Source organism: Odocoileus virginianus, chromosome 32 (genome assembly GCF_023699985.2).
Source record: "Odocoileus virginianus isolate 20LAN1187 ecotype Illinois chromosome 32, Ovbor_1.2, whole genome shotgun sequence".
Lineage (NCBI taxonomy): Eukaryota > Metazoa > Chordata > Mammalia > Artiodactyla > Cervidae > Odocoileus > Odocoileus virginianus.
In genome coordinates, this window is record NC_069705.1 from 7,443,266 (window position 1) to 7,469,105 (window position 25,840).

At 43.4% G+C, this 25,840-nt stretch overlaps 1 protein-coding gene across 3 annotated transcripts in view; it reads right to left on the reverse strand.

Annotated features, from left to right (window-relative positions):
• The window catches only part of UBE2E2 (ubiquitin conjugating enzyme E2 E2), a 356,286-nt gene extending 330,820 nt beyond the window's left edge, over nt 1-25,466 (reverse strand). The window contains exons 1-3 of one of the 3 annotated variants that reach the window (XM_070459847.1): nt 25,383-25,466; nt 19,866-20,049; nt 8,429-8,479 (exon numbers count right to left, since the gene is read on the reverse strand). In XM_070459847.1, the coding sequence (XP_070315948.1) occupies nt 8,429-8,479; nt 19,866-20,041 (227 nt within the window). In that variant the 5' untranslated portion in view covers nt 20,042-20,049; nt 25,383-25,466. Of the gene's footprint in view, nt 1-8,428; nt 8,480-19,865; nt 20,050-23,424; nt 23,486-25,382 lie in introns of those variants that run through there. The other 2 variants (XM_070459846.1, XM_070459848.1) reach the window with 2 other exon arrangements.
• Between the last annotated feature and the right edge of the window lie 374 nt (nt 25,467-25,840).

A 25,840-nucleotide genomic window follows, 5' to 3' on the forward strand; every position in this document is an offset into this window, starting at 1 on the left:
TAGTTGATAAAAGATATTGAAGCCAACGAACAGTAATAATCACTGTAAAGAAAATGCTTTGGGCACACTAAAGAATAGCTTTCAAGACATCTTAAAGACAGAACAGCTATGTGAACTAAAGTATTACCTGCTAGACAGTAACATGACACTTTCTATCAAAAGTACTTAATAAATCTGAAATAATAACCAGTTATAAAACCAGGCAAACTAAAATAAGTGATAAAATGTTCTATTGCTGTTATAAAGTATAATCCCTTTGTGATCAGTTAATGCATGTTTTTTTCAGACATTCTTATACTGTTCTTAAAGCAGCAAAGATTAAAAAAAAATAAAAATAAAATCAGAAGCCACAAATAATGGGCACAAAACTCTATCACTCAACATTTTCTCTTATTACGAAATAAATATTTTAAAAATCTATGGTTAAAGGCAGATGCTAAAAAATAACACCTTGGAGTAAGAAAGGAAGGAATCTTTCCGGGGCTTTATGGAGATAGTGACGTCTTCCCCAAGCTCAGTTTTAAAGTAAAGGTGCCCCTGGCCCGCGCTGTCTGCAGCACGGGCCCCTCGCAGCAGTGCTGGCTGTGTCCGGGTTAAAGGGCAGCTTCGAGGTGAAGCAGAAAGAGAAGCAGGCATGCACTGCCCGTGGTAATGAAAGCGCACACCACGAACGTCAAAGAAGGCACAGAAGCGAGAATACAAACAGGCGTGAGGCTCCCACACTCAGCTCTGCCAGGCGAGGGTCCGGGCCAACCGTGCTCCCCAGGGCTGCAGTGCCGTCCACGCCCCCCCGGCCCCCGGCCCAGGCCCCGCATGCGCTCCAGGGTTGCACTTCCAGCAACCCAGATGTCAGCAAAGACTTCTGTCCTCGGAGAGTCTATGCAAGACCACTCAACACTGCAGCCGTGGAGTCAAGAACTCAAAAGAGTGAATAAAAAATATTCCTCTATCATCTCTACTAAAGGAAGGAGACATGGATATGAAAAATTCAGCATCCTACGTAACACAGGGCATCAACATAAACTTAAATTTTGTCAACGTTAATGACTCCTCATAAGAGGCACTCCAGCATTCTGCTTTCCTGGACTTCCCTGGTGGCTCAGGAGGTAAAGAATCCGCCTGCTATGTGGGAGACCTGAGTTTGATCCCTGGGTTGGGAAGATCCCCTGGAGGAGGACATGGTAACCCACTCCAGTATTCCTGCCTGGAGAATCCCATAGACAGAGGAGGTCGGCGGCCTACAGTCCACGGGGTCACAAAGAGTCAGACATGACTGACTCCTCAGAAGAGGCACTTCAGCATTCTGCTAACAAAAAGGCATCACATCACCTTTCAGTTATCCAGTGTTTATTTACTAATAATCTGCCTTGCTCCAAAGACTGAGGTGGCTTTAAAAAAAACTTACGTAGTATAAAAGTACAAAATATTGAGAAGATACAAGGTGGAGAAAAAGAGTAAGAAAATAAAACAGGACCAGAGGTCAGGTTTCTACAAAATGCAGCTAATTATCAGGATTGGGAACACATGTAAATCCATGGCTGATTCATGTCAATGTGTGGCAAAAACCACTACAATATTGTAATTAGCCTCCAACTAATAAAAATAAATGAAAAAAATGCAGCTAATTACTAACGCTGAAGAATACACAAGGCCATCAGCTTTAGGGTCACGGGGTAAACAGGGAAGCAGATGCCTTTTAAGACCCGCAGTCTACAGATACTGGCAGTCTCTGCCAACAGCACCATCATTTCCCTGGTCTTGGTCCTAAAGCATTTTACGTTTTCTCTCTCAGTTTTAACTGTATCTACAGGATTAGGAACTACATCTGATTACCTTCTTGCAACCTACACTTTTCCTACCACAGATCTAACACAGGAAGCCCTCAGTGAATACTGAGGTGTAGGGGAACATGACGGAAAATCAGGCTGAGGAACAGGGAATAACAATTTGGCATTAGAAGTGCAGACACGGAACTGCAAACTGCCAAATGTAAAAAATATCCTTTACCTGGCTCAGTGCCAGTAACAACACGGACGGGACGTATACACCCATACAAACACACACACGACAGAAAAGTGTCACAGAAATCACATTACTCAAATAATTACTTTTCAGAGTGTTCCAACTAACTATTGTTTCATGGAATTCAGAAATTTAAATCAAGCGTAGTACCTACAATATATTGGATTGCCTTGCATGTTGATTTTTTCCTTCTTTTTCTCCTTAACTAAACCACATGTACCTAGCCACAAATGTAATGTTTAACGTATTTCTCTATCTACTCACACATTTGGAAAAATAAAGGACAAATGATCAGAAAACCTGGGTTTAAATCCAAATCAACCATTTCTATTCATGCAATCCTGAGCAAGTTACTTAATTCCAGGAGCCTTACAGAAAAAGACTAAACTGCATCATACATAAAAATCCTTTAAAAGCTACAAAATGCTACAGAAATATTATTATAATGACCAATAAAAGGAAAATCATTAATGACAACAGATTTTTACATTGTTGGCTCTCTGTAGAAATCCCACCTATACAGACACAATCCCTAGTTTCTATCTCAATGCCTTCCTGTTCTATGATACAGTTTGGAAAGCATTAACTCACACACTTTTTTCCCCACACTGTCTCAGTTACTAGGGTCTGGCAAACAGACCCTCCTCTGGTCAGTGGCTCTCAACAACAGGAAGAGGAAACAGTGGTAAGGCGTACGCCCAGTCCCAGTCTCATCCATTCCGGCGATGCCTTAACTAATGAGTTGGAACAGTGAAAAGTGAATCAGTTACAGGACTTAAAGTTTCTGACTCAAAACTCACCAAAGACCTCCAGGTGGCTCAGTGGCAAAGCATCCACCTGCCGATGCAGGAGACACAAGTTCCATCTCTGGGTTGGGAAGACCCCCTGGACAAGGAAATGGCAGCCCACTCCAGCATCCCTGCCTGGGAAACCCCATGGACAGAGGAGCCTGGCGGGCTACAGTCCATGGGGTTGCAATGAGTCACACACGACTTAGTGACTCAACAACAAAAATCAAGACTGTGGCCTAACAACAGACATAGATCAATGGAATAATACTGAGAGTTCAGAAATAAACCTTCACATTTATGATCTATTGATTTTTCAACAGGATATGAAGACAATTCAATGGGGAAAAGGGTCTTTGTAGCGGTGGTGCTGAGATAACTGGGTATCTACAAGAAAAGCATGAAGTTGGACCTGTAGCTCACACCGTATACTAAATGGATCAGACACCAAAATATAAAAGCTAAAACTAAAAAAGTCTTATTAGAAAAATGTAGGCAAAAATCTTTTTAATCTTGGAATAGGCAATGGTTTTGCAGAAATAATAGCAAGTATGCAAAGTAACAAAAAAATAGATAAATTGGACTTCATCAAAATTTAAAACTTTTATGCTTTAAAAGGAACTATCAAGAAAGTGAAAACACTATCCACAGAATTAAAGAAAGTATTTGCAAACCATATATCTGATATGGGACTTGTAGTCAAAATAAATAAATAGTACTTACAACTCAACAACAAAAAAGACAAAACAAAAACTGTCAAAGAATTTGAATAGACATTTCTCTAAACAAGATACAAAAATGTCCAATAAGCATATAAAAAGATAGTTATCAAGATTACTATTCAATAGGGTAAGAAACATCCAGACCACAGTGACACAGTACTTCACAACGACAAGGAGGGCCATCATTAAAAGACAGACAATGACAGTTGCTAAGGCAGCAGAGAAGCCGGAACTCTGATACACTGCTGTTAGGAAGGTAGAATGCTGCAGCCACTCCGGAATACAGTTCAGCAGTTTCCCAAAAGGTTAAACACAGTTAGTGTTTGACCCAGCAACTCTACTCCTGGGTCTATCTATACCCAAGAGAAATGAAAACAAATGTCCACCAAAACCTTGTACACAAATATTCATGGCAGCATTATTCACAATAACCACAAAATGAAAACAACCCAAACTTCCATCAACTGATGAACAGATAAATAGGATGTACTATAGCCACACAATGGAATATTATTCAGAGACAAAAATAAAGTACTGATGAATGCTACAACATAAATGAATCTTGCAAACATTATGCTTCATGAAAGAAGCCAGTCACAAAAGACTACATATTGTATGATTCCATTTGTACAAAATGTCCTGAAGGCAAATCTATAGAGACAAAAGTAGACCAATGGTTGCCCAGGGCTGGATGGTGGTGAAATTGGGAGGAAATGGGAAAGGAGTGATTGCTAAAAGGTATGATGTGTATCTTTTGGGGTGATCTGAATGCAAAATTGATTGTGACAGATATAAAGCAGTGAATACACTAAAAGTCACTGAAATTTACACTTCAAATTACATCTCAATAAAGCTGTTACAATTAAAAAATAAAGCAGAGTCTGTGTTCAACGAGTAGATAATTGAAACATAGCAATAAAAGTAAAAACTGCTAATATAACTGAACTACATCCTCAAGTATGTTCTCCTTTCATTTGCTCAAATAGTAAATCAAAAATCAAAATCCAAGCGAATCATTTTACCACAGTCTCTACTTTTAAAAAGTAGCAAGGATCTCTGTCATTTCCATGCTTATAAAGCTAATATAAATTTGGGCAGCATCAGACCATAACAGAATTTGAATCTACCTTCTGTGCAATACAGAGAGACAGGTTATCCTCAGGATGACAGAAACTTGTATCTTAATTCAGAAAATCTTCCAGCTAGCTGCCAGTTTCCCACTAGCACTGAGGAAAGAGAAATGAACACGCCAGCACATTTACAGATTTTGAGTCTGCATTTGTGACAGCCGTGCGGAATCCCCGAGGTCACAGCACAGTCATCTAGAAGCTGAGCTGGTGCGCAGGCCTCTGAGGCAGCGAGCAGCTGCGGCCACGACCAGCACCTCCAGCTCAGAGTGGGACCAACACGCGGGCCCCTGCAGAGGCCTCGGAGGGAGCCCTTCAAACGTCTCCCACCGCACACGGAGGCTCAGCAAAGCACCTCTGCTATCCACAGAGGATGCTCGACGTGCATACCCGAACTCCACCCGGATCACGCACACTTCCCTACGCCTACGATCCCACAGACCCTACCGTTCTGTGAACAGAAACTCTTTTCTTAGATAAATCATAAGGTTTCGGTTTTAAATATTAATTCTAATGTTATAAAAGAATTAATCCAGCCTAAAAAAAAAAAAAAGATTACTGCACTTTTACCTCAAAGACAACAATGACCCAAAAACTGAAAAGAAACCCAGAAACTGTATAGGCAGATATTACCTATACAAAGAAATAATTTAACTGATCATCAAAATATTTTGTGCATACTCTTAAAAGATTTAAGTCTGTTGAAAGCCTGGGGGGGCGGGGAGACCTTCAACAATACTACAGTAGAAGACAAACACAGGCTGGTTCCTGTAATATGAACCCAAGAGTCGCTTAGCAGACAACACAAAAGAGATGCACTAAAGTTCCAAGGTCCCATCTCTAACCCGACACACCCACAGAAAAATCCAAGGACTACGGGAAACCCCTCAGCGAGCGCATGGCCGTCGACGTGCGGGGCAGGGCCCACATGGCCGTCGACGTGAGGGGCAGGACTCGCATGGCCGTCGAAGTGAGGGGCAGGGCCCACATGGCCGTCGAAGTGAGGGGCAGGGCTCGCGGTGAGCATCGACGTGAGGGGCAGGGCCCACATGGCCGTCGACGTGAGGGGCAGGGCCCACATGGCCGTCGACGTGAGGGGCAGGACTCGCGGTGAGCATCGACGTGAGGGGCAGGGCCCACATGGCCGTCGAAGTGAGGGGCAGGACTCGCATGGCCGTCGAAGTGAGGGGCAGGGCTCGTGGTGAGCATCGACGTGAGGGGCAGGGCTCACATGGCCGTCGACGTGAGGGGCAGGGCTCGCGGTGAGCATCGACGTGCGGGGCAGGGCCCACATGGCCGTCGACGTGAGGGGCAGGACTCGCATGGCCGTCGAAGTGAGGGGCAGGGCTCGCGGTGAGCATCGATGTGAGGGGCAGGGGCCACATGGCCGTCGACGTGAGGGGCAGGGCCCACATGGCCGTCGACGTGAGGGGCAGGGCCCGCATGGCCGTCGACGTGAGGGGCAGGGCTCGCGGTGAGCATCGACGTGAGGGGCAGGGCCCACATGGCCGTCGAAATGAGGGGCAGGGCTCGCGGTGAGCATCGACGTGAGGGGCAGGGCCCACATGGCCGTCGACGTGAGGGGCCGGACTCGCATGGCCGTCGAAGTGAGGGGCAGGGCTCGCGGTGAGCATCGACGTGAGGGGCAGGGCCCGCAGGGGCGGCAGGAACCCCCACTTCCATCAGCGCAGCACAGAAGACCGTCGGCAACAGGGGAGCCGCGAACATGAAGGTGGGCACGACCTTCGTCCCTGCCTGATCAGTCCATCAGCTATCTAGAGATCAAAGAAGCTGCACCGCAGGCCTTGTTCTGAAGCAATCTGAGCTATCCAATCTTCACATAGTTAAAAGGATTACACTGGAAGTTTCCATAAGCCAGCAAATCCACCAAACAAGGTATCTTTCTACAATGTTAATATGTCAGTATCTCAATAAAACTGGGGGGAAAAAATACAGCTGAGTAGGTTTCTTTCTTGAAACTGAGGGGCTAATTATATGTGACATCTACATTTTTTTAATGAAAAACTATTAGAAATATCACCAGTACACTTTAACTAAGGCTCAATGAAAAAGTAAACCCCCAAATTTCCATAGTTAAAATGTTTCTTTTTTACATTAAACAGAACTATGATTTAACCATTTTAGTTTATTTAAGGAATAAACATTATGTAATTTTCTTCCTCAGAATTTTCAGTTTCCATGCACATTTATAATATATTGGTTTAATCTAAGTTAAATTATTATCTGTAATAAGTCAAAACTAAATTAGAGCAATGCACCAGGAAATAATATATCTGATAGCAAAACTGCAAACTCTAATCATCACATATTATACAGGGATTACATTCATCAAAAATGAGCCCTAAACAAGCTCATTAAAACAAAGCAATTAGTTTATTTTGCCAATAATCTGTTTTCAAAGTTTAAACAAGTGAATAAACTAAGTTCACATATTGTACCATTTCAGTTGTTTGTAAAAAGGTAACAGGAATAATATATGTGGTAAACACAGTTTATTTAAAAAAAAAAGATTCAAACATTAAAACAAATACTACCCTACGAAACAAGAGAGTTTAAGTTTAATTCAAACTGAAGTTTTTCCACAAATGAATCCATTTACACGAATTGGCCGCCAAAGCTTAAACAAAGCTGTGCCATCTGAAACAGCTCCAAGGTAACACAGCCTAAGTGTGACAGAAACACCTGACTACTCAACAGCTTTTCCTAACCAAGAATTACTTGTTCTAGTTGAATGAAATATTCTTTGAACATTATTACTACAAGTTTATATATGTGACTCTCGTGTAAAGAACTATAATAAATTCACTACAAACATTAAGTCTTATTAGAATCTTTCCTACACAAATATGGTCAATTAGCCATTTAGCCAACCTGTAAGTTTTTAACTTCCATTAATACTCAGAGCTGTTATCTTTGCTTTCATATTAAAATAAGTTCAGTTAAATCAGAAATCATACCAACAGTGTACTCAGTACTGAAGCTCGTCCTCTCACCTCTGACGCACAGTGCTACCAAGTTAAACTATAAAACTCCGCTCTGGCTTGGTTCCAACACTGAGACAGCAAAACACACGCGTCTTCAAGTCGTCAAAGAGCCATCTCCCGACCACTGTACCAGACCCAAGATACAGCAGAAGCTCACTTCCCTCCTCCTACTCTACGTATATCATTAATCGACTCCAAGCAAGCACTTTAACTTCCCATCAGTAAACTCCGACCAGAAAATTGAGGGTATGTGGTCATAATGGAGAGACTGTTTCAAATTTAACCTCACCGCCTCCAATCACCACAACATAGGACTGTAAGAAATAATGTAAACCATGAAGAAACACTGTTTAATGTTCCAGCACTTCTAAAAATCAATTTTCAGCAAGATAACAGCTAAATAAATTATCAAACAGCAAATATTTTAGCCACAGTATTACTCTATCATGAAAGAAATCATTTAAAACTCCAACACCTCTTACACTAAAAGATCATTGTATGTGTTACCCTGTAATTCCATTATCTTACTGTTATTGCATTACTCTTTTTTTGGCAACTCCATCGACCACTACAAACAGACTCGTGAAGATTCCATTTCTGCATGGAGACCACCACAACCACTGTCTTCACAGTCACTTAAGTCCAAAACAGAACCATGTTTTCACTAATTAATCAGGCTCCAACAACAATAGTTGAGACATCAGAGCTATAGTTCGATTACACCTTCTGCAAAAGATACAAATAAAAATCCATTAAGTACTTACCTACAGTTGGGGGGTGGGTCCAACGTAATTTCTGCAAGTTCCTTCTGAATTCTTGAAAATAAAGACAAAGAAAGTTACATTAAAATGTCTTTACTCTTTTAATATTCCATTAAATTTTATACTTTCACACTAATCTTTCCTATTTGTGCACTTTTAATTTGAAATACTATCATTGTATAAATCATCATACACAGTACCAACAAAGTAGCAATTTCTGCCACCGTTTCCACAGTGCACTATCTGTGCCTCCATCTCTTACCAACAGCACGACTGAAATCAAAACTTGAAGCCACTGCTGTGCTGCGCTTAGTCACTCAGGCGTGTCCAACAACTCTCTGCAACCCGAGACTGTAGCCCCCCGGCTCCTCCGTCCATGGGATTCTCCAGGCAAGAGTACTGGAGTGGGTGGCCACTCCCTCCTCCAGAGGACCTTCCCAACCAAGGAATGGAACCAGGGTCTCCTGCATTGCAGGCGGATTCTATACCAGCTGAGCCACCAGGGAAACTCAAACCACTGCTAACGCTAAGCACACATATGCCTTCTGCAAAGGGGGGGAAAAAAGCATTTTTATCTTAAAAACCTGTTTTTACCCTCGTGTTATTTTCATCTTTTATTTTTTACTTCACCTAACCCCCTATATGGCCTTCCCTGGTGGCTCAGTGGTAAAGAATCCACCTGCCAATGCAGGAGGCGTGGATTTCATTCTGGGCTAGGAAAATCCCGTAAAAGAAATGGCAACCCACTTCAGTATCCTTCCCCGAATGAAATGTCTGATACAGATACAACTATCACTTCTCTAAGTCGTGTGACTCAAGGTGGGGAAGACGTTATGAAATAGGTGTTTGTTGTTCACTGGTCAAGTCCTGTCTGACTCTTTTCGACCCCATGGACAGAAGCACGCCAGGCATCCCTGTCCTTCTCTATCTCCCGGAGCTTGGTCAGACTCATGTCCATTGAGTCAGTGATGCCATCCAACCATCTCATCCTCTGTCGTCCCCTTCTCCTCCCACCTTCAATCTTTCCCAGCATCAGGGTCTTTTCCAATGAGTGGGCTCTTCGCATCAGGTGGCCAAAGTACTGGAGCTTCAGCATCAGTCCTTCCAATGAATATTCAGGATTGATTTCCTTTATGATTGACTGGTTTGACCTCCTTGCAGTCCAAGGGACTCTCCAGAGCATTCACCAGCACCACAGTTCAAAAAGCATCAACTCTTCGGCGCTCATCCTTCTTTACCATCCACCCTTCTTTACCGTCCAATTCTCACATCCATACATAGACCAAGACTAACAAATCTAAAGCCAAAAATAAAAAACCTATTAATTCAGCTGTCCCACTGAGACTTCTTAGATTCTATAGTGTGTTCATGTGCATTTAAAGTACATATGGCACAGAACTAAACAAGAGAAGTCTCAAATATCTGATAGAGAACACCCTTTGTGGATTTCACACAAAAGTGTAAATAAAACAGGCACTGTGAAGCACAACGCGTCACGTCCGGGTTAAAGGCAGTGAACTGAGAGCACACACTCGGCTTCCGCCCCATCAGCGCCCCAGTTGACGGCGGGGCACACACACACAGAGGGCAGAAAGGGATAAAGGACAGAGACGGGGGGTGGTCACCACTGGCGGAGAAATTCCACTCTATTCGGAAGACAAGTACATGGTGTGAATCAAACAGGCTGAGATGCTCCAGAGGGCACAGAGCATAGAGGGTATAATAAAGATACACTACTCAAGGGAGAAAAAGTCACAAATCCCACAAGAGAAACAGCTTTGTAAGAAAATCACAGATGGAACAGTAACGAAACAAACATAAAATACTTTTAATCCAGTAACAGATACTAAGGGATAAAAAGGAGGCATTTTGCCTAAATGCTATGATTCACTGGGTAGCTTTAAGATCCTAGTTCAGTTGCTCAGGCATATCCGACTCTTTGGACCCCATGGACTGCAGCACGTCAGGCCTCCCTGTCCATCACCAACTCCCAGAGCTTGCTCAAACTCATGTCCATCGAGTCAGTGATGCCATCCAACCATCTCATCCTCTGTCGTCCCCTTCTCCTCCTGCCTTCAATCTTTCACATCATCAGGGTCCTGCCTTCAATCTTTCACATCATCAGTGTCTTTTCCAGTCAGTTCTTCACATCAGGTAGCCAAAATATTGGAGTTTCAGCTTCCGCATCAGTCCTTCCAATGAATATTCAGGATTGATTTCCTTTAGGATGGACTGGTTGGATCTCCTTGCAGTCCAAGGGATTCTGAAGAGTCTTCTCCAACACCACAGTTCAAAAGCATCAATTCTTCGGTGCTCAGCTTTCTTTATGGTCCAACTCTCACATCCATACATGACTACTGGAAAAATCATAGCTTTGACTAGACAGACCTTTGTCGGCAAAGTAACGTCTCTGTTTTTCAATATGCTGTCTAGGTTGGTCATAGCTTTTCTTCCAAGGAGCAAGCATCTTTTAATTTCAGGGCTGTAGTCACCATCTGCAGTGATTCTGGAGCCCAAAAAATAAGTCTCTGTTGCCACTGTTTCCTCACCTATTTCCCATGAAGTGATGGGACCAGATGCCATGATCTTAGTTTTCTGAATGTTGAGCTTTAAGACAACTTTTTCACTCTCCTCTTTCAATTTCATCAAGAGGTTTTTTAGTTCATCTTTGCTTTCTGCCATAAGGATAGTGTCATCTGTGTATCTGAGGTCACTGATATTTCTCCTGGCAATCTTGATTCCAGCTTGTGCTTCCTCCAGCCCATCGTTTCTCACCATGCACTCTGTATATAAGTTAAACAAGCAGGGTGACAATATACAGCCTTGACGTACTCCTTTCCCAATTTGGAACCAGTCTGTTGTTTCATGTCCAGTTCTAACTGTTGCTTCTTGACCTGCATACAGGTTTCTCAGGAGGCAGGTCAGCTGGTCTGGTATTCCCATCTCTTTCAGAATTTTCAATAGTCTGTTGTGATCCACAAAGTCAAAGGCTTTGGCATAGTCAATAAAGCAGAAATAGATGTTTTTCTGGAACTCTCTGGCTTTTCAATAATCCAACGCATGTTGGCAATTTGATCTCTGGTTCCTCTGCCTTTTCCAAATCCAGCTTGAACATCTGGAAGTTCATGGTTCACGTATTGTTAAAGCCAGGCTTGGAAAATTCTGAGCATTACTTTGCTAGCATGTGAGATGAGTCTAATTGTGAGAAAGTTTGAACATTCTTTGGCATTGCCTTTGGGACTAGAATGAAAACTGATCTTTTCCAGTCCTGAGGCCACTGCTCAGTCTTCCAAATTTGCTGGCATATTGAGTGCAGCACTTTCACAGCATCATCTTTTAAGATTTGAAATAGCTAACTGGAATTTCATCACCTTCACTAGCTTTGTTCGTAGTAATGCTTCCTAAGGCTCACTTGACTTAGCATTCCATGATGTCTGGCTCTAGGTGAGTGATCACACCATCATGGTTATCTGGGTCCTGAAGATCTTTTTTGTATAGTTCTTCTGTGTATTCTTGCTACCTCTTCTTAATACCTTCTGCTTCTGTTAGGTCCATACCATTTCTGTTCTTTATTGAGCCCATCTTTGCATGAAATGTTCCCTTGGTATCTCTAATTTTCTTGAAAGAGATCTCTAGTCTTTCCCATTCTATTGTTTTCCTCTATTTCTTTGCATTGATCACTGAGAGATCCTAACACTGGACCTATAGGAAATCTAATCCTAACACCCTGTCTGGTCTGGCACTCAACAGGTAAGCTTATAGAGAGTTCATTGGCCTTTTATTACAGAAAACGCACAGATAACAGGTTGTAGTTGCACACTACAAAACAGAAACACTACTAACCATGAAGATGCAAAATCAAGTGTAGCTGATAGAAACCAACCAAAAGTGGATGGGGGGGGGGGGGGAGGGTGGTGAGTAGATGGAAGGAAGAACAAAGGTATTAACACCCTCATTTTATAAAGTAAAGAACCAACGAGTACTGCTGAAATGTGAAGCAACAAGCAACAGTGGCTTAAATATACTACTTCATTTAGAAAGACAACCAATACTCTTTTTTTAATTATTTATTTTAATTGGAGGCTAGTTACTTTCCAATATTGTAGTGGTTTTCACCGTACATTGACATGAATCAGCCATAGGTGTACATGTGTCCCGATCCTGAACCCCCCTCCCACCTCCCTCCCCATCCCATCCCTCCAGTACTTTTTAAAAAATATGAATATCATTAACTGGGAGGCGGGAAAAGAAAACAGGTGAACAAGCTGGTGGACATCCTCAAAATTCACAGCAAGAAGACTAAAGGTATTATTTAACAATTCAACAAGTAGGTATAAGTCTATCACTTAAGGTCAAGGCAGAGTCCGCTAACAGGAACTGCGACAGGGAAAGTATCTGAACAGAAGACTGCTGCTTTGTAATCAAAATGTCTCTGTGCTGTTTAATTTGCTAGCGGGAACATGAAAAACTTTTATAAACATTTTTTCATTTAAGCATAGTTGATTTACAATATTGTGCTAGTTTCAAGTATACAGAAGAGTGATTCAGACATAGGTATCTGAATATGTGCGTGTATATTTGTGTGTGTATACATACACACACTCTTGTTTTTAAACTCAGAGAACCAAAAGAACAGGGATTCAAAACAGTATGCTCACAGTATCAAAGAAAACAATTTTAATGTAAAAGAACTTCCTAGGGATTTTCAAATAATTCATCTTGCTTTATGCTTATACCGTCCCTTTTGTTTAAAAAATTGATGTCATAATTTTGTCACAGAATTCTATAATGGGACTTGAAACCCCTCCAGATGTCTATCATTCTAAATCTAATTATTCAATACAAAAAGCAATTTACTGATAAACTTGACAATTTGGAGCAGTGAGTCAGTGCATTACAATATATTTTGAGCCACTGCTACCAAAGAATGGCTGTATTTCTCTTGACAGAAAAGATTATACTAAGAATTGCTATTTAAACGGTTGCAAGATGTCCTGCTGTTTTCAATGACAGCAATTCAATTCTATCTCAAAAGTTGTGATCATGGTATGTATTAAGTTTCTCAGTCTTGACATGTGGGGTAATAAGGAAGGCAGCTATTTCAGGCACTGTCCCTTAGGGTGAGGAAAAATGAAAAAGTATCAGTAATTCACACTTACAATGCACCTTTTACATGATGATCTTAGGCTATTAAAAGTGAATTAAATAAATCTCACAGAATTCTTTAAGTACTACCATTTTATCAGTTCCCATTTAGGAAACTCAGGCTAGTAACTGCATGCTGTTAAGGTGAAAAGACAAGCAATTATCTTGCTAAGTCAAACAAACAAAACAACCTCTCCTCTCTCTTATGAGAACTTTTAAGACAAAATTATTTCTTTAGAAACAAACCCACTAGACAACTGTCTATCTCTCCAATTCCTGCCCAGCAGTGCCACTTCCCTGGCTGTCATGATACGTAAGCCAGCAACTGCACATAGTTACTGAAACAAGCCAGAAGCAAAATGCAGACTAAATCTCAGTTTGTACGACTTCACCTAAAACCTAAATGTTCCAGGACTGGTAGGAGTTTACATGTGACTGTCATCTGCTAAAAAGAAAGAGGAGTGGGGGGCGGGGAAGGGGAGACAATTATGACTCATTCAGACTGAACTGAAGACCACAGCGACAAAACTGAAACAAAGTGGAGAAGACATGAAGCACTCATTTTAATACTAACATACTGGATTAATGGTTCAGAAAAATGAAGCAGTATACATACCGACGTGTTTCAAACACAAACACATATTCAAGCTTAAAGAAAATTCAGTAACTCACTCAGGGCCAAGCAGAACATGAATATATGGACTTGGGGATTCACAAAGGTATTTTCTTAACAGTTATTTTAAAAAAAACTTCATCTACTTAGATGACTTTCTATATTCCCCTATGGTCTGCATTCCTCAAAACCTTCCAAAATGAACTCATTCTCAAAAGAAAACATCATGCAACTAGTTACTAAAATTTCTTAAATCGCAAAGTAATCTCTGAATTAACTTAGAAAACACAGGGCCACTGCAAGTAATAAATCCAGAGTTTAATTCTGAGTGGTGCTACATACTGTGCACCTATGACTCCAAACAACTGCTCGATTTTTAAGACAACCTAAATTAATGATTCTGCACATCAACTGTAAACTGCATCCTGATTTCAGGAACATTAAAAACTTAAATGAACATTCAGAATCAATAAAATACAATAATTACAAAAGATCATCTATAAAGAGTACTTCATTCTCATGTGGAAAAGAAACAGATTAGCCCATGTATTATAACAAAATATCACAGTCAAATATACTGAAATCAACCTAACAACAATTTAGAGTCTAAAACCAAATATCATTTCTAAGACAGTATTATATTGTATCCAATAAAATCACATAAAATTATGAAGAGAACAAAGCATTCTGATTTTTTAAGAAATAATTTCATGCCAAAGAAGAGCAAAAATGCATCAAGAAGTAACTGTAATCTCCCTCTTAACTCTGAAACAGACAAAAATTAATTTATACCATTGTTTCAATAAAATCCCAATTTAATATTTTCTGTATCCAATATTACTTTTCTATAACACATGAAAACTGAGATTTTTTTTTGCAAGAAAACACATTTCTACACCTAATGATTAATTCTACAATTACAGCATATTTTATGCAACTGAACACCTATGTGCAAAGTACTTTTCTTGAGTTACTATAAAATGTATATATAATTACAGCATCTGAGCTTTACTATTTTAAGAAAAAGCACTAAGTCCTCATAGCATTAACACAAACTTCATTTTTCTAAACTTTATCACATGGACTTAGTAAAACTGTTGTAGGCTTTAACCGGCACAGAGTCTAAGGACGACAGCATCAGTGTATGAAGCCTTTCTGTGTGCCAAGTAACAGCTTCATCCCTTTCCATCCTCATGCTGGCCCTGCGAAGGCGGGGCTATTTCTGTCTCCATTTCACAGATGAGAAAGGTGAGGCTTGGAAGTGTTAGACTATGTTTCTAATGTCACAGCGCACTAAACGCCAGGACCGAGCATTAGGTCTGACCCGGATTCTGTCTCTCGAGTGCGAGCTCTGCACTGCTGATGAACTCTCCCACAAAACGACACCATTTGGAAAAGCTGTCTCATCTGCATAAAAATCAATTACCAATAGTAATAAATGAGAATTTTATTGTGAAACTACCACCACCTTTGATCTTCTGAACAAATCAGTACTAGGATTCTAATCTCTGTGGAAGATCCAAGCCTCACAACAAACTCTAGGTTCTGAGGCAATCAGTAAATAAATACGACCCTACTATGCAAGGCACATGGTGAATTAAAACTATGTTTTGAGTCCCTGTCATCAAGATTCCCAATATTTTTCCTCAGTTGTTAGAACTCAGGCAGAGGGACTTCCCTGGTGGTCCGGTGGCTAAGACTCCACACTCCCAATGCAGGGGGCCTGGGCTCCACCCCTGGTCAGGGAACCAGACCCCACCTGCTGTAACTACCAAGATCCCGCGTGCACAACTAAGGCCTGGTGCAGCCAAAATAGACACCTACTTAAAAAAAGAAAAGGAGCTTGAGAAGAGATGGGGGGACAAAATCAACTTCCACCATCAACCAGACTGGGGAGAAGGAAAGGAACAGCATTCAGCTTTTTAGTATTGGGTTTTTGTTTTTTACCTGAAAATTTGCCATGAAGCAGCATTTTATATTCAAAAAAATAGTAAATGCCTAAACCCCCTCAGATACTCAACCATAAGCCACCCAGAAACTGTGTAGAGGAAAGTCATCAGTCACAATTTGAAAATCACAGATTCACAAGAATAAATTTGCCAACGGAGTGACTTTTTTTCAGCCAGGAAGCAACTCAAAAGACATTTCTTATTTTCACCAATGCCGTACTACTAATTCCTATTATGTGCCCATCAGACACTGTCCTGAATTCTTCACACACACTCAGAAATAAATTTTATCCCCAATTTAAAGAGCGGGAAAAAGGAAAACTAGGTTTGAATACATAATCTCCACTTTGTACACACTGTAGGAAAATGAAGTAAAGAATGACCGTTACCGAACAAGCCTCATCCGATCCCCGCTTTCACACAGGCCCCAGCTCCCACTCCCCTGACAGGGCAGACTTCGGGCTGTGCTCCCACGCCGGCCACGCTCCGCGGGGGCGCCCGCCGGTGGGGAGCACTCCCAGAGGCCGTCCTCCCCGCCCCCCGGCAGCACCCTCACTCTCAGGGACTGTGTGTGCTTAGTCGCTCAGCCATGTCCCACTCTTGGCGACCCCATGGGCTGCTCTGTCCATGGGATTCTCCAGGCAAGAACACTGGAGGGGCTGCCACGCCGTCCTCCAGGGGATCTTCCCGACCCGGGTCCGCGCGTTGCAGGCGGATTCTTTACTGACTGAGCCACAGGGCCGCCCTCAGTTAAGCGGGCCGCAGTCTGTACCTGAGTATCTCTTGCCCACGCACACCCACCCACCTCCCTTCCTTCCTCCAAACGTCCTATTTCTCCATCCCCGCTCTGTTCTACCCTAGCCCACCGCATTCCCTGCAGCCGGTCTTTCTGCGCTGTGACTGGGCAGCAGGCCGGGCCCTGAGCTGAGGCCCCTGGACCTGCACTGTGCCCGAAGGAGTGCACGGAGCCCTTCCCGCCATCCAGTACAGAGGTTAGAAGGCCTCAAGGCCCAGGCCGTCTGACTTTCTCACGGCTCCTTCAGCAGAGGGCGGGCATCCGCAACACGCTTCCAGGAAAGGGAGGCTGGCTACCCGGGGCCCTTAGAATGGACGGCGCACTCTAACGACTCTCCCCAGAAAGGCACGGCCTGCAGGGGGCCTGACAAGGTCTTCCCCACCTGTGGACTGACTCGACCAGAGAGAAGCAAGGTCCTCCAGCCCCCACGGGTACGACCTCTGGGATGGGTTCCCTCATCCACACCACCAGTAAAGGATGAAGCTGTCATTCAACGGTCAGTCCACAAGGCCCCAAATTCTCAGACAGCACATCACAGGACCAGGAAAGACTACTAGATTCAATTCACCTTTAAATTATCCACCAAGAGACATTCTATAAAGTAACAATATTAAAGTGTATATTCCCTCTGCTGAGTCCAATGACATGCCAATCACCCTAAGCAACTGATGCGGCAGCAGAGAATCACTCAAAATATCCTGCTTCCAGACCCACCTATTCCCTGGAGGAGAAGAAAATCTGTCATCAAGACCAAACCACTGCCCAGTACAATGAAAACGACATGCATCTGTTCTTCAGTTCAGCTCAGTTGCTTAGTCGTGTCTGACTGCTTGCAACCCCATGGACTGCAGCACACCAGGCTTCCCTGTCCATCACCAACTCCCAGAGCTTGCTCAAACTCATGTCCATTGAGTCGGTGATGCCATCCAACCATCTCATCCTCTTTCATCCCCTTCTCCTCCCACCTTCAATCTTTCCCAGCATCAGGGTCTTTTCCAATGAGTCAGTTCTTCCCATCAGGTGGCCAAGGTATTGGAGCTTCAGCATCAGTCCTTCCAATGAATACTCAGGACTGATTTACTTTAGGGTTGACTGGTTGGATCTCCTTGCAGTCCAAGAGACTCTCAAGAGTCTTCTCCAACACCACAGTTCAAAAGCATCAATTCTTCAGTGCTCAGTCTTCTTTATGGTCCAACTCTCACATCCATACATGACCACTGGAAAACCATATCTTTGACTCGGACCTTTGCTGGGAAAGTAATGTCTCTGCTTTTTAATATGCCATCTAGGTGGGTCATAGCTTTCCTTCCAAGGAGCAGGCGTCTTTTAATTTCATGGCTGCAATCACCATCTCTAGTTATTTTGGAGCCCCAAAAAATAAAGTCAGCCACGGTTTCCATTGTTTCCCCATCTGTTTGCCATGAAGTGATGGGACCAGAAGCCATGATCTTAGTTTTTTTAATGTTAAGTTTTAAGCCAACTTTTTCACTCTCCTCTTTCACCCTCATCAAGAGGCTCTTTAGTTATTCTTTGCTTTCTGCTAGGGTGGTGTCATCTGCAGATGTGAGGTTATTGATATTTCTCCTGGCATTCTTGATTCCAGCTTGTGCTTCATCCAGCCCAGCATTTTGCATGATGTACTCTGCATAAAAGTTAAATGAGCAGGGTGACAATATACAGCCTTGACGTACTCCTTTCCCTATTTGGAATCAGTTGTTGTTCCATGCCCAGTTCTAACTGTTGCTTCTTAACCTGCATACAGATTTCTCAGGAAGCAGGTAAGGAGGTCTATATTCCCAACTGTTTAAGAACTTTCCACAGTTTGTTGTGATCTACAGTCAAAGGCTTTAGCATAGTCAATGAAGCAGAAGTAGGTGTTTTTCTGGAAGTCTCTTGCTTTTTCTATTATCCAACAGATGTTGGCAATTTGATCTCTGGTTCCTCTGCCTTTTCTAAATCCAGCTTGAGCATCTGGAAGTTCAGGGTTCACGTATTGTTGAAGCCTGGCTTGGAGAATTTTGAGCATTACTTTGCTAGAATGTGAGATGAGTGCTACTGTGCAGCAGTTTGAGCATTCCTTGGCATTGTCTTTCTTTGGGATTGGAATGAAAACTAATCTTTTCCAGTCCTGTGGCCACTGCTGAGTTTTCCAAATTTGCTGGCATATTGAGTGCAGCACTTTTACAGCATCACCTTTTAGGATTTGAAATAGCTCAGCTGGAATTTCATCACCTCCACTAGCATTGTTGTAGTAATGCTTCCTAAGGCCCACTTGACTTTGGACTCCAGGATGTCTGGCTCTAGGTGAGTGATCACACCATCGTGGTTATCTGGGTCCTGAAGATCTTTTTCGTATAGCTCTTCTATGTATTCTTGCCACCTCTTCTTAATATCTTCTGCTTCTGTTAGGTCTGTACCGTTTCTGTCCTTTATTGTGCCCATCTTTGCATGAAATGTACCCTTAGTATCTTGAAGAGATACCAATTTTCTTGAAGTCTTTCCCATTCTATTGTTATTAACTCCCACATTTCTCACTTTACTAACAGTGAGTGGAAATAATCATCCAGTAACTTTCAATAGAGTCCCACTTCTATTCTCTGCTGCTCAATAAAATAAAATAGTAATGGTCAAGGAGCCATAAAACAAATTATCACACTTTTACATGCACTTTCCTATTCATATTCACCTAACAATACATACACACACACTATGGATACATAGTTTATAATTTAGCCATGCTGTTTAACTGACTTTAAATACCAAAAAAGTTCATATTGTATACAATTAAGATCATGAAAAAGAAATAACCTTCAAGAAGAAAAAGTCCATGAACTTCACAGTCCATATCCCAGAAAAAATGATTAAATGCAAGAGAAAGAGAGAACTTAAGGTGATAAATTGATACTAAAAGCAAAGAAGTTACCGTAACTGAGGTACCTTTTAGCACTAGTAGACAGTTTGGCAGCTGTTTTGCTGGATATTTTCCCCTCCTTCTTCCTGGGCTGAACCTGCTCTCTCTCTGGTTCCCGCTGGACACTCTCACGCTGGTCTCCATCGGAGCTTCCCCCACTAGTGCCCGGACTGTCGTCGACTCTCTGTGCCTCAGTGGACATTTTAGATCCTGGATTGAAGAGTCAAAAAAATCATTTATTCAGTTGGGGAAGGACTGCAGAAAGGTCACTCGAGAACAGAGAGAAAGTGACTCTTAACAGGAACCAAAGAAAACTCACTACACAATGAATGACTTGCTCACTTTACCTAACAGCTTTGGGAGTTGCCAAAACTTTTCCTTCATCCATTCAAGATGTATTGAGAAAAGAAATGAAGACAAATATATATACACAATATGTTCATAGCAACATTATTCACAGAACCAAAAAGAGGAAACAACTCATATACCCACCAGCTGACAACAAACAGATAAACCAAATGTGGGATATCCAAGCAACGGAATGCCATCCAGCCACATAAAGGAACGGAGTACAGTATGTGCAAGCTACACCATGGATGCACTTTGAAAACACGACGTTCAGTGAAAGACACCAGGCACAAAGGGCCGCAAACGGCACGAACCATCCAGAATCGGTGAGTGCGCAGAGACAGAAAAGTCAGTGAGTGATTGCCAGGGGCTGGGAGTGAGGGAAGGATGGGAACGGTACAAAGCTAAGAGGTGCAAAGTTTCCTTGTGGGGTGATAAAAATGTTCTTAAATTCAATAATGGTGATATACAGCTCTAAATATTCTAAAAACCACTGAGCTATACATTTTAAAAGAGTGAATTTTGCAATACATGAATTACGTGTCAATAAAGCGTCATCGAAAAAGAAAAAAACTGTGCTACTCACCAGGCACTGTGCCAGGCTCTTGAGTCCTAGGATAAGCAAGCTGATCAGTGGGTAAGACTACTTGCTAGGGGCTGTAACAGAGGCCAGTAAAAATGGCCAAAGAACAGAGGGATGGAGCAAACGCTGGCACCAATACCTCATGAATACATCCTCCGGCTGGGCTATGGTTAAAACCCTCTAAGTCAGTCAACTGTTTTAAGTAACTTTTGTGATAACAGAAGAACACAGAGGCCTCCGTGATTCTAAATAGAAGCTGAACCGCAGGATGGTGCCAGCCTTGATCCAACAATATACTAAGCAACCAGGTTCCACAGGAGATGAAGGCTCTATGGAGACATTAGGGGCCTGTCTTTCCCCCCATGGTCTGGATGAAACATACCTCGAGGCTTTCAAAGTCCCTTTGCTCCACAAGCAACTCTGATTACCAACTCAATCTTCTCAATATCTTGGTACATGGGTAAACTGTTACAATCTAGATAATGCACAAAAAATTCCAGTTCTCTCTTGCCAACGATCATTCTATCACAATCGATTTCTGAGTCTGATTACCATGAGTACATCCCCTGTGACCCAACTAGCTTACAGTTTACCGACAAATCCAAAACCAAACTGACAAAACCCATGCCCAGACTCTCACCATGTTACTGCCACCTTATAACTACCAGAGCTGGTACACCTACCTTCTGGGGCGCCTCTCTTCAAAACACAGAACTACCTTTAAGGAGTGACATCAACACCACAAAGTACCCCTTTAAGAACCACAAGTAAATGGGAACAAATTCCTTTTGAAAAAGATACTATGTAACTCTTAGTCAAATCAAGACTTAAAACTGTATTTAATAGATCAAAAATAAGACTTAATATGTAAAAGAAAGATACCTCAAATAAAGCACTGTTTGATTACTACAACTGGTCCAAATGTAGAGCTAGCTGACAATAATTAAAATTCTTCCTCACTGAAGATTTAACTTATAGCTCGCTCTATTTCACTTGTAGCTTGCTCTAAATCAAAGTGATTTCATAAGACAGAACCTGAAGTGGTTGAAATGAGAAAGGTTAAGACAAACCCGAAGGAGAATTGAGGACTCGGGAAGCAGAGCGGGTGAGGAGCCAGCAGAAATCCTGAGTGCCTTCACTAAGGCATCACCAGACACAGCCCCATCACCCTCAGCAGCTCCCTTCCTCCATGCCAAAGAAAAAGAGGTCTGCCCAGGCAGCTCTGAAGCGGGGAAACCCGATGGCTTTCCCCCCCTGTAAATGGAGCACAACAGTCTCCTCAGCTGGAACATCTTCTAGGGGCACTCGAGTCGCTTAATAGAATCCTGCGATTTTGTATCAGTATGTTCCACATCCAGCTCAAACAGTCCTAACATATTTCTTGCTTTCTTTTTTTTTTTTTCATTTTTATTTCACATAAAATTCTCATCCTTGTATTTAATGCTGAATTTTTTTTTTCAGCTTACTTTTTTCAGTAAAAAAAAAAAATACATATATATATGAGTTTAAACCCTTGCAAGTATGTACATAAGAGCCTGTGAGAACAGCTGTGCATGAGAGTAAGAAAGAGAGTAATTCTTAGGGAAAGGCCCTCACATGCAGTAAAACGCTGCTGGCAATATTTTGAGATATGTGAAACGAGTGAGAAATCCTTTTATATGTCTTAAACTAGAAGCAATCCATTAGTTGACAAACACATGAAAACCTAAATGGAATAAAATTCTTTTTTACTGAAGCTCCAGCTTTAGTTTGATAAACTATGCCTAGAATTTCAGTTGCATATTAACATTAGTTATAAAGCTACATATTCATCTTAATATTCTTATTTATGTGTAATTACATAATATCTAATAATGCCATAAGCATATATAATTACTTAAAAGACTACTCAATGATATAATCTAAGCCACAGTCTGAAATCCAAATTTCATAAACTGCCCCACAGTATCAGAAGACTAAAATTAGTCTCACTAGGGAACTATTAAAATACCCAAATAGATGTATAATTTCTACAGTTTCACAGTAAGGAAAAAAGATTTCCACTTTTGACCTAAGAAGCCTTATTTCATCCAAATCAACCTATGGATGACAAGTTCACCTAAGGCCACAAATAACCACTATAAAAGAAGCTTTCAGAAACAAAGTTTTCATATCCTGTTCAAATACTAAGAGTAAGGGGAAGTTCTGTGGGTTTTATTAATAGTTTTTGAGTGTCTAATTACAGAAACAGTGTGGGGAAAAATTACTGCACTACTTAGGTGGCAACTAATTTTTACAAAGAAAAAATAGTCTATACACATTTTAATTAGCTGCAAGACTGGTGTTTTGTCTCTCTTAAAGTACAAATGAGTAAAAAAAAAAAAACTTTCTGGGCTTCCCTGGTGGCTCAATAGTAAAGAATCCGCCTGCCCATGCAGGGTTCAATCCCTGGTCCAGAGATCCCACATCCTGCAGAGCAACTAGGCCCGTGCACCCCAACTCCCGAGCCTGCGCGCCCTAGAGCCGGGGCTCCTGCGCAAGAGGAGCCACGACAAAAAGACCAGCGCCGAGCAGCTCGAGGCAGCCAGAGAGAAGCCCCTGCAGAAACCAAGACTCAGGACAGCCAAAAATCAACCACTTTCTTTTAAATTTCCCGAATTAAAACTCAATGTTACCTTCAAGGGACTCCTGTGTCCCCAGTACAGAGGGCATGGGTTCAATCCCTGGTTAGAGAGCTAAGATCCCACAAGCCGCAGGGCACAGACAAGAAAGAAACACATGAAGTGAATGTTATCTTCTAAATCAGCACTTACTTTTAAGATGAATTCTTCAACAGCTAATTGGATCCAATTATCTAATCTAGAGTGAAGATAAACTGGAATCCCAGGGTTGTAAACACAGAGCTACTCTTCCATGATAGTTTCAAAGATCAAGATTTTTACTTTGCATTCAAATACTCAGTTTCTAAACATAAAATAGTAAAATCGAACTTTCCTCAAAGAAGTGTTAGATTAAAAGTCTGAATATTGTTCTTTCTTCAACTCAAAAATTATCTAAAAGGGTATTAGCTATGTATTCTATATGGTAAATTACAGTCCTGGAAATTAGCAACATATGAAAATAAACTCACATGTTCCATAGAAATGAGATGATCTGGTGATAAATATTATTGATAACATAGAAACAACTATAGTCACTCCGTGAATCCGGATTACCGTCCAGATAAGACAGTATAAAACTGTATAAAACTCACAGTATAAGACTGCAGAAGCAAGTGTTCCTTTGAGCTTTCACAACAGGAAAACGCTTAATTCTGTCCTGTTTCTTGCCACTTGCCTTCCCAGTCGCGTTTCTAAACTTTTCTAAAATGTAAAATTAATTTATATTACCTTTAACTCACCTGCAAGGATATTTATGCAGGAAATAATAGTGGAACACCCAAGATTTGAGGAAAAGGTGCTATGGTGTGGCGGTGAGCACCTTTCTATAATGGGGTATGACATTATATGAAAACCCTCCATCACTGGCATCAGCCCACACACAAATCTCTCAAGAGCCAAGGGGCATCCAAACTGAGTCAACACAAATTTTTAGATTCCCAAGGTCCAGAACGAATTCTCACCTATTCAGAAACATACTTTTTTAAGAATCGGAGATTAAAAAAAAAAAAAAAAAACTAAGAAGAATTTAAAATCTTTCTGAAAGGCGAGATGGCAAGATACTCTTAAGGTAAACCCTACCATTTCCTTCTGCACTTTTAAATAAAAAAATATTTGCGTAGACGCTCAAGAATACACAATGCAAAACGGTTAATCTGGAAAACATGCAAATGGGTCTAACAGCCACCGAGCCAGGACGGGGTCCTTGCAAGGCGGCCTTAATTTCCTTAAGAGAAGATGGATTGGACATTTCTGGTCGGTCGTGGGGGGCGGGGGGCGAAGCCACAAGAAGCTCCGCTTTATCTTCATTAGAAATAGTAAAGGGCAAGAGGATGAAAACCCAGAGAGCGAGGAGACAGGGCGGGGGGAGAAGGAAGGGGGGCGCTGGGGGTGAAACCCGGCTACGAACCGAGCCAGCGGGGCTGCGGAGGACCGAGACCAGGAAAACGGGCTCGGACCGCGGACTGCGGGCTTCACAAAGCGGGGACAACACACGGCCCGCCGCAGGGCGGACGCGGCACGGCCCCCGGCCCCGGGTGGAGGAGGGACCCGCAGGGACCCCGCGGGCGGCGATGATGGGGGGCAGATCCGCAGGGACCCCGCGTGCGGCCGGGCCGGCACTTCCCCGTGACACTCGTCCTGCACTTTCCCGGAGACTTGGTTCCGGGAGCGCTGGACAGGGAAGGGGCGGCGGGCGGCGAAAGACTGGGACGCGAGGTCCGAAGGGGGAGGGGGCGCCAGGGAGGAGGGGAGGGAGGGGGAGGGGCGCGGGGCTTCGGGCACCTGAGCGAGGCCGTCCGCGCGGTCGCGGGATCGAGCCCCAGCCCGGGGACACAACGCTGAGGGGAAGCGGGGGGCAGGGGCGCTGACGAGGCCCCGGGGGTCGGCGTCCCCGCGGGCCGTCCGGTCTCCGAACCTGCACCCCCGCCCCGCACAGCGGACCGCCCGGCCACGCCTGTGCCCGCCGGACTCACCCCCGGCGCCGCCGCCGCGCCCGGCCGTTCCAGCTCCGGCTGCCGAGCCTGCTGCCCGCGGCTGGCGCTGTCGCCGCCCCTGAGTCCTGGAAAGTGGAGCCCCCGCCTCCGTGAGCCGCCGCCGCCGCCGCCCGGCCGTCCGCGCGCGCGCCCGCGGGGGAGCGTGCCCGCGCGCGCGCCCGGGAGAGCGCGCGAGCCCCGCGCCGCCCCGCCCCCGCCGCGCGCGCCCGCGGGGGAGCGTGCCCGCGCGCGCCCGGCAGAGACCGCGAGAGCGCCAGCCCCGCGCCGCCCCGCCCCCTCCCCGCCGCGCGCGCCCGCGGGGCGCCGAGGGAAAGTGAAGTGACAGCCGAGCCCCGCGAGCGGACGGCGGCGGGGGCGGGCGAGGGGCGCCCCCCGGGACGGGGCGCCGGGGCCGCGAGACGCGGGAGGGAGACTGCCGGGCCGGTCGGGAGGGCCGC